The sequence below is a fragment of the Furipterus horrens genome, unplaced genomic scaffold (assembly GCF_987537825.1).
Source record: "Furipterus horrens unplaced genomic scaffold, mFurHor1.1.pri manual_scaffold_13, whole genome shotgun sequence".
In the NCBI taxonomy this organism is placed as follows: domain Eukaryota; kingdom Metazoa; phylum Chordata; class Mammalia; order Chiroptera; family Furipteridae; genus Furipterus; species Furipterus horrens.
Window position 1 is genome coordinate 52587207 of NW_028327183.1, and position 9774 is coordinate 52596980.

The window sequence follows — 9774 nt, forward strand, 5'->3', positions numbered from 1 at the left end:
ACTCCACTGAGCCATAAAAGCCAGGGCCACATATTATAAAATTTTTATTTTTATTGTTTTTCTCTCCACCTTGATGCTTTTAAATAACATGATTTTCCATGATTTACTATAACAATTGTTATTACAGTTTTTATTCTTTCCATTTAATTTGACAATTGCACTATATCTCTTTTATTATATGTATATTGTTGTGTATATTTGATATTCTCCTATTGTTCCTGTGTCAGTTTCTCCTTTACGTTGGGTCCATTTGTATTCTCTGGTGGCTCATGGGTGTTTTTGAAAGTAAATATTTTGTTCCTTATCTAGTTTCCATAGAATTTCATTTCTTTGGTATCGATTATTGGAAAATTCTTATGCTCTCTTGGTAGTGGCCTTATATATCGCGTTTATTTTAACTATGTAACGATCTCTAAACATTAGAGGATGCGGAAACTCCTTTCAATTTTATGACCAGAGAAAAAATTCATCACATCTGGGTGTGTGATTTGCTCAGTTGCTGTTGTGTTTCAGTCTTAAGACGTGTCCCAGCAGCCTACTCTTCTTAATGCTACATGAGTTGAGGTGAGAATGACAAAATCTGTAGAATTCCAATCTGCTTCCACAGAATTTCTTTTTACTGATACTTGGATGTTTCAGAGTCTTTGGTGGCAAATGTTGCTGGGGACAACTTGATTTTTTGTGTTTTTCCAGGTCTAGGCTGTCAACAAAGAGATTTCTTTTGGATTTCATGCCAAGAAACTATAGGGCCCTCTGATGGGTAAACTGTGGGAGCTTCACAGATGTTGCAGAGGCTCCTGTGATTCTTAAAAAGGAAAATTTTCAGTGTTTATCGCAAAACACTTGAGTAAAGTCAACTACCATGATCACTGTGGTAACTTAGACCCTTGTTTTTGATCCTAACCATCTTCAAAAGGGTTTGGTAACCCACACCCCAGTCATACTTTCTATGAGGTTCTTTGTTCTTTGCTCTTTTGCTGCTTTGTTGTTGTTGTTGATTATTAATTACTTTAAGAGACACCAGGTAAACGGGGAGGCGAGAAAATGAATTTCTTCTTCCAGTTATTTATGCATTCATGGGTTGCTTCTTCTATGTGTCTTGACTGTGGATCGAACCCACAACCTTGGTGTATGAAGTCGACCTTCTCACCAACTGAGCCACCATGCCAGGTCTGACTTTCTATTTGTTTTAACTGAATTTTTATTCCCCTTCCCTGTGGAGGATTTAGTCTGTCGATAGCTGTCTACCTGTACTGGAAGAAGAGAAAATTGTCATACTTCTTATTTGAGCATGTTGCTGAAGTCACTCACAAAGATGTTTTCCTGTGGTATCTTTTCTCTTCATTGCCCTATCATAGTCCTGGCCATCCATGTCTGCATTTTTTCTCTTTGAAGTTATATGGCCTATATTCCGTGTAAAAACTCCACTGGAATTTAAGGGAAGAATCATTTGTGATTCTGCAGAGTAACATGACTCCATCCACGCCAAACTGGACCTAGATCTACTCTTGCCTCATAAAGGGCTGTAGTTTTCATGCTTAGGCTTTGTTGAAGTCATAGCTAGGAATCTATTTTGTTCATAAGTATTTTATCGCCATTTCCTGTTCGTCACCCCATTCCTCTCATTCTTGTTTTTTGTTGAGAGTTTGTCAGTTACTCACTTTTAAGTTTTCATTTTCACTGCCATTCCGAGCCCACATATCATCTTCACGTCTATAAGCTTTGTGCCGCAACTATTTCTCTTACAGTTATTTTTTTCTTCCTTATAAAATTTGTCTATGCTTGCAGATCCTTGGTGTGCGCTGTCACCATTGTATTGACCTTGAATATTATAGGCTTTGGTACAACGGAGGTTGACAAACTTGAGTTAATAGAGAGGATTCTTACACAGCCTCACATCACCAGTGGGAAAGGTCCTACAGGAAGCCTTTTGAGGAAGAACAATGAGTAGTCCCTGACTATCCTCTCTGTGTTTCATTCCATGCTTCTTTCTGTTACTTGGTTAGGTCACCAACACTGAGTTACTTTTGTGGCTATTAAAGTATAACACCTATTTCTTCACTGTGCTACTGAACTACGAATGGTTTCATAGATTCATGGCAAGGTGTGAATGCTGGCCATTTGTGATGAGGATATTTCTTTTTTTATAATTTTTGTGATGATGTTACTTATTTATATTTAGAGAAAGGGCATGGTAGGAAAAAGGGAGGGAGAGACACATTAATTCATGGTTGCCTTGTAACTGAGGACCTGGCCAGCAATCCAGGTATTTGTCTTGACTGGGAATTGGACCACTGCCCATTGGTTTGCAACCGGCACTCAATCCGCTCAACCAAAGCAGTCAGGGTGACTATATTTCTTCTAAAAACAAGATATACTTCTCAAGTTTTTCCTTTCTTTCAGGTTGTTGCTGTGGAGCAGAGGATGTGGAAGCACTGATTGAACAGGATGTTTCTGTAAGAGTGCCCGAGGCATTAAATCGCAAGGCAGCTTTGTCTCCGCATAAGAGCCACCCCTGCGAGAGTTGTGTGGCAGTTTGGAGAGACATTTTTCACTTCATAGAAGAGCAGGAAAAGGAACACATTCAGAAACTGTTGACATGTGGGGCATGTGGAAAACAATATTATTTCAGTACAAAGTGTCGTGAGCACCGAGACCTTCAGGACAGAGAAAAGACTTTCATGGGAGCGGTGGACAGCATGTCACTTGCCAAGGATTGCAATTATAAAGTGTCCCAGAAGCCTCTTACCTGTAGGGAGGTTGGACCGGACATCCTTTCAGAGTCAGTACATCCCCCACAAGAGCCCACTCACAGCAGAGAGAGGCCAAAGAGCAACTTGATGCCTGGAGTGACTACTCAAAGAAAAAAGTATTTCACCCTGAGTGACTGTAAAAAAGCTGTTCGCTGCAAGCATACATATGTTCAGAACAAGGGGGTTTCTACCAGAAGACCATATTTTGTGTGCCGTGATTGTGGAAATTATTTTACCAGAATTTCTAATTCTTATCCAAAGACAATTCACACTGGACCAAGTCTCTATCATTGCAGTGAATGTGGGAAATCTTATCGCAGTAGTACCGGCCTTCGTTATCATCAGAGATTTCACACAGGTGAAAGACCTTATAAATGCAGTGAATGTGGGAAATCTTTTACCTGGAAGCAGGGCCTTGATGACCATTGTCGAGTTCATACTGGCGAAAGGTCTTACACGTGCAGTGAATGTGGGAAATCTTTCATGCGAAAGGAAGCTCTAAAAGGCCATCAGAGAGTTCACCCAGGTGAAAGGCGTTATGAGTGCAGTGAATGTGGGAAGTCTTTTACGACCAACGGCTACCTTCAGATACATAAAAGAGTTCACACTGGGGAAAGGCCTTATAAGTGCAGTGAATGTGGGAAATCTTTTACCACCAATGCCTACCTTCATGTACATCAAACAGTTCACATGGGGGAAAGGTCTTATGAGTGTAGTGAATGTGGGAAATCTTTTACCTGGAAGCATGCCCTTCATAACCATCAGCGAGTTCACACTGGTGAAAGGCCTTATAAATGCAATGAATGTGGGAAATCTTTTACCTGGAAGCAGGGCCTTGATGCCCATTGTCGAATTCATACTGGAGAAAGGCCTTACGAGTGCAGTGAATGTGGGAAATCTTTTACATATAAGGATACCCTTCATAAACATCAGCAAGTTCACACAGGTGAAAGGCCTTTTAAATGCAATGAATGTGGGAAATGTTTTACCTGGAAGCGGGGTCTTGATGCCCATTGGCTTGTTCATACTGGGGAAAAGTCTTATGCGTGCAGTGAATGTGGGAAATCTTTTACCTGGAAGCAGGGCCTTGATTCCCATTGGCGAGTTCATACTCGTGAAAGGTCTTATGCGTGCAGTATATGCGGGAAATCTTTCGTGCGAAAGCAAGCTCTAAAAGGCCATCAGAGAGTTCACACAGGTGAAAGACCTTATAAGTGCAGCGAATGTGGGAAATCATTTATCTGGAATTCGGATCTTTATCGCCATCGCAGAGTTCATACTGGGGAAAGGCCTTATGAGTGCACCATATGTGGGAAATCTTTTAGTATCAGACAGAACCTTCATAAACATCAGAGTGTTCATACTGGGTAAAGGCCTTATGAGTGCAGCGAATGTAGGAAATTTTTCGTCCATAGCGGTGGCCTTCAGTATCATCAGAGTGTTCACAGAAGGCAAAGGCCTTAGGGTTGCAAGGAATGTGGGAAATCTTATACTATCACTGGCCTTGGTTATGAGGAGAAATTTCACATAGGAGAAGGCGTTATGAGTGCAGTTAATGTTGGAAATGTTTTATCCACAATTCTAACCTACCTTCACATGGACGGAAGGTCTTTAGTGTTTAGGAAATGTACAGGGCTCATTTTGTTCATTTATTTAACAATACTATACGTAATTCTTTGAAGGATTGTTTTTCTGAATCAAGTTCCATCCAGCCAGAAACTGCACTAGGAGGTTTCACATAATAAATTTTTATACCAGTTTTATGTTTCCATGTTGCACGATTTTTAGATATTCAGGTCTTTTCCAGATCCACATCATTGCATTTGTCTGTCCCTGAAGGTATTTCACCTGCACCACCTATAGTGTTCCCAGAGATTGCTTGAGTCAGCAGTAACATGTGCTCCCAGAAGGTGACTGTCCCCTGATTTGGTGGAGAAAATTAGGAAGAGACTAAATTTTTAGGTCTTGAAACATTCTCATTAGTTGTAGAATTGACCTGACTCCGGGTTGGCCCAGAGAACGTCATCTGAGTTCAACTGTCAGCCTGCAGAAAAACCGCCTTTCTCAGTGACAGGCTGTTTTTATATATCGGATAATTTTCAGTGTCCAAATGACGAATGCAGGAATTGTCGGGCTAATCTCCCTTTGGTTTGTACAGTAATGGAGGTGTTTTTCCTAACTTTTCTTTCATGTTAGGTGCTGTATTCACGGTGTGGGTTAGTACATAAACAGTTTTGGACCCTAGAAGGGTAAAGACATGAATAACTTTTATGTGTGTATCAGTGTCTCTGTTTCATGGGGATAATGTGGTGCATAAATGAACTCAATTGTTTTTCCCAAATTTGCATTCCTGCTCCTATCCACCTAGTAAAGATGGTGGGCTCTCTAGTTCTCAGGAGAAGTCTCAATGCTGTGAATTTCAGCAGACACTCAAATTAGTCCAAGGAGAGAATAGCTATAACAATCTCAAGTGCACCTGGGAATAGCATGAATTTTCTTCTGTATTTAAAAACGGAGGCTAATACTATTGGAGGGAACCTCTGGCTCTGTTCATGCAGCAGGCCGTGTGCCATAATGTCTGCAATTGCATGAGTGATTGTCACCGGTTGTATCATCATAAGGGTGAGAGTAAAGTGTGACTGTAACAGAAACACTGGCGTATTAGTTGCTGGAGGTGACTGCAGCCAACTAGAGGGCATTTGCCCCTTCTGAGCATGAATCCAGAAATGTTTCTGAGAAATAGTGCAGGATCGGTGTGTACACAAATCACAGGATCCACAGGAATATTTATCTTCTGTTGATTCACTCATTCTCCTTGAATATAATGAAAAGGGTTTAAATGTGTGCGCAGGTAACTGATTTGGTTACAGTATTGTCTTCTCATATGCCAAGGCTCTGATTTCAATATCCTGTCAGGGCACATATATGGAGCAACAGATGAATGCACACATAACTGGAACAAGAAATCCAAACGTCGCTCTCTGTCTCTCTGTCTTTCTCTTATTGTCTTTCTCTAAAATCGATATAATTTTCTTAAACGTGTAAATTTCTATGGTCTCTCATATGTTCATGTCAGAGCTACTGATGCCCTAGTAGAATAAAAACTAAGGTGTATCTGTAGTTGAGGGATGTTGCTATTTTGACCCATCAGCAGTTATGTTACTTTGAGCTGTTTTTTCTTAAAACGTTTCCTTTCTTTATATTTATAGAGAGGGGGGGCGAGAGAAACATCAGTCTGTGTGTAACATACATTGATACGTTGCCACTCACATGGACCCATTAGAGCCATTCCCAGGCATATGCCCTTACTGGTAATCATACCCCCATCCTATTAGTTCATAGACCGGCGCTCATTCTACTGAACCACAGCAGCCAGTGCAGTTTCACTGAGCTTTATGTCGGCTGTGTTTGCTGTCTCTGAGGCAAAGTCTCATCCTGAGTGTATGAAATTTGGAATGAATATACAGTTGCTAAACCTATTTTGAAAATGAGTTGGACATAATAATTTTCAAAACCTACTCTTTTTAAAAATTTAATTAGTAGACATTTTTAGTATAATATTTGGTCAGCCTTCCCCTGTACATGACAGTGAAACCATGACCATTGTAATAATATTGGCCGTTACAGGGAATTTACTTCATAGGCATTTGAATCTCAGCCCTGCGCAGATCAGTTTGTAAATGTGATTGATACTCCATTGTAGTAAATAACTGGGAGTAACGGTGTTTTTTCTGCTTACATTTATGTTGCATATATAATTGGCGCTTTATTAATGATGTATTACTGGCTTATCAGTTTTTGCTGAGAAATAGTATTTCCTTTGAACATATCACTGAATTTATTCAAAATGATTATTTCTAGTTTTTGACTTTGAAGCTGGTGAAAATATTTGTTCATAATTCTTCATGTGCGAAGTCTGAATGTAAAGTAGGTAAATGTATAAGTTACACATATTAGCAATCTGTGATCTAAACTATACCATTTTTAATTCTCCGGCAGTCTATAACATGTTCAGTTTATCCACATTTTTAAAATGTTTTTAGTTTATTGATTTTCAGAGAGGGAGAGAAACATCAATGTGTGGTTGCCTCTTCTGTATCCCCAACCAGGAACCCGGTCCACAACCCCGGCACATGCCCTGACCAAGACTGAACCAGTGACCCTTGGTACTCAGGCCAGTGACAATCCACTGAGCCACACCAACAAGGGCTATGCAAATCTGTTATATTTCACTTTTTCTTTAAGGTACTGCTACGTCACTGTTGTTTCATGGCATTGTTTTACAGATTGATGGTGAACTTTTTCTCAGATGTGTGTTTGCTATGTGTGTATCTTTGCTCAATGTCTGATCCTGTGTTCTATTTCATCTGATAGGAGTTTTGGCAGTTTTTTATAACAAACTGACAGAACTAATTTTAATGCATGTTACAATGTCACTACATTTTAGCTTTTTTCCCTTTATTAAATAAATGGTATTTTGTTATTGGAGTGATGTTTTAATAGTCTGTACTCTCTTTAAGCTTTATACATTTCATTTTTAACGTCTGGTATTAACATCCTTCATCAGTTTAAAATACCCTGTTTTTCACAATACAACAAGCTCTGTTTTGTATTTTCTTTCCTTTTTCTGGTCTGCTATCAAGGGGGTACGTGGCTTTGAACAGGTTTGTTAAGGAGAGCAGATGGCAACAGAATGGGGAGGGTGGCTTCAACTCTGAAAGCTCAGAGCAGAGATAATAGGAGGACAGTGCTCAGGCACCCTGGGTCTGAACTTAAAAAGTATAGGGACTCACAGTGAAATTGTTACAGGACATAGACCTGCCTGGAGTATGTTTATTTGGGCCGAGGACAGTGAAACACAGGAAGGATTTTGGGTAGAGAAAGTAACGAGTTAGCCTAGACAGTGATCTGTTTTGGCTCCCTACAGAATTTACAGGAAAGGAGTGAGTCAACCAGGACTGTAGTTTCGTCATACGGAGGTCAGAAAACGGGACCTTGGAGACGGGATTAGGGGGTAACTCGGGTTGAACTGCTGCTGCTCACTGCACCCCTGGCTGCAAGTCGTCTGGGGACCCTTTGAGTTTAGGAGGAATTAAAAGGTTCCAGAAACAACCTCTAGCGCTGCTGTGAAAGGTTCACTGGGTCGTGTATGGTGTGGGGACTATGGAGGCTCATCTTAAGCTGCTGTTTTTACTGATACAATTACTGTGATTGTCCCCCTAATTCCCTAAAACGTCAAAGCACTCACACTCTCTGTCACTGAGTCCTCCCAGATAATCCCCTTTTATTGTATTTAAAAATTTTTATTCATTTTCCGAAGAAGGGAAGGGAAGGAGAAAGACAGAAATATTGATGTGAGGGAGAAACATTGATTGGTCGCAACTTTAGGCACGCCGAGTACGGAATAAATCCACAAGACAGGCATGTGCCCTGATCAGGAATGTATCCACAGATCTTTCCCTTTGTATGATGACCAATCACTGATCACAAACATCACACAGGTAACCTCCTTTTAGATGGAGCTATAGTTTGTCATTCTGTTGATCTCAGTTCAGACTTTGACCCACCCCAGGTCTTGGTAATTTCTTCTCGGTCTCTGCACCTCCATCATGTTGGGTGTCAGGCGCTGATTCCACTTAGTCTGGTGAATTTCATGCCTTACTTTGACTTTGCGACTGTTGTTCCTGTGTGGCACTGATATTCTCCCTGAAGTGGATGGGCCAGCTGGATGTGAATGGGGGAACTTCACATTTGGAAGTGATGCTGGAATTCTAAAGAATACCATTCTCCATATCAAGTGCTCACCTCTTTTTCGTGCAATAAGCTCACGACACAGAATATTCTTTCTCTACATCCCTACTGGGTGTATGAGACAATTAAACTCACAAGTGTACTTTGCAGGCAGGACCATATTTTGGAACCAGGTCCTCCTTCATAGTCTCCTGTTTCTGCATGTCAAACCTTTGGACTGAAACAGTTCTTCTGAACACAAACTCTCCCTACAGAGCTCAGCGTCCTGGGTCACACGTGAGATACCTTTTACTCCAGATTCCAGTTAGCATAGAGATAGAAGCACACTTCTTAGGACACAAACTTTTTAAAAAATTAAATGGAGGTCATTTTACAGAGAAAATAACCATGGTCATAGCTGAGGTTTCTAAGCACAGACTAGATATTCAGCAAGTAGCACCAATGAAACTCCACAAATTGAATTCTAACATCAGCATTATTCTGTAGCTTAGATATTCCTTACAAGGCTGTTTATGTCGCTGTTTGTATTTTATAATATTTTATTAGCATGCTTTTAAAAGAGAATTTTATTTCACTAAAGACAGCACAAAAATTCAACCCTCATCTTTAGAATACTTATTAGTAAAATGTTCCTAAGATTCCATTTGTAATTTGTGCCCTGAATTGGTGAAAACCATACATTTAGCCATTGCTATAAAAACAGTAAGGGTCACTAGAATAGTGAATAAAACACACAGTCTTCATTCTCTTCACTTCATGGGTAACAATTCTCATGGCAGAAACATCTGAAGTCCAGTGTGTTCACACAGGGATCAGAGGAAGAACACTCCAGACAGTTGTAGAGGGACCATGGAGGACAGAGATTAGGCTAACACAGAGCACCACTGCCATTGAGTTCCTCAGAATATATTCCATGTGGCTCTTTCTCGGTATTTGATGCAACTTCAGAAAATATTTACTTCCCTCCGAGAGTTCTCTATGTATATGGGGAATTTGCTTACTTTTCCTAACAATAGAAGGTATACCTGGGTTTGTGGTTCCACAACAGGTTTACATTTGCTCCCCAGATGTGTACAGTGTTGACACATCCATGAAGGTGTTGAAGTGGGCATCTTTCCCTGAGAAATAGGTTTTAGATTCATAGATCTTATTTGTTTACAAGGCAATATCATTTCACCTGTATTTGCATATGACATTTCATACTGAATTTTCTGAGAATTGGTCTGTTGCAACAATCTTAGGGGTATGACATGGACCTGCGAATACTGAC

General features: G+C 40.3%; 1 protein-coding gene across 1 annotated transcript in view; it reads left to right on the forward strand.

Moving 5' to 3' along the window:
- The window catches only part of LOC149995293 (uncharacterized), a 37121-nt gene extending 31814 nt beyond the window's left edge, over positions 1 to 5307 (forward strand). Inside the window, exon 3 of the mRNA XM_090260588.1 lies at positions 2404 to 5307. Coding sequence (XP_090116714.1) covers positions 2404 to 4124 — 1721 coding nt within the window. The 3' untranslated portion in view covers positions 4125 to 5307. The remainder of the gene's footprint in view (positions 1 to 2403) is intronic.
- Positions 5308 to 9774: the final 4467 nt, after the last annotated feature.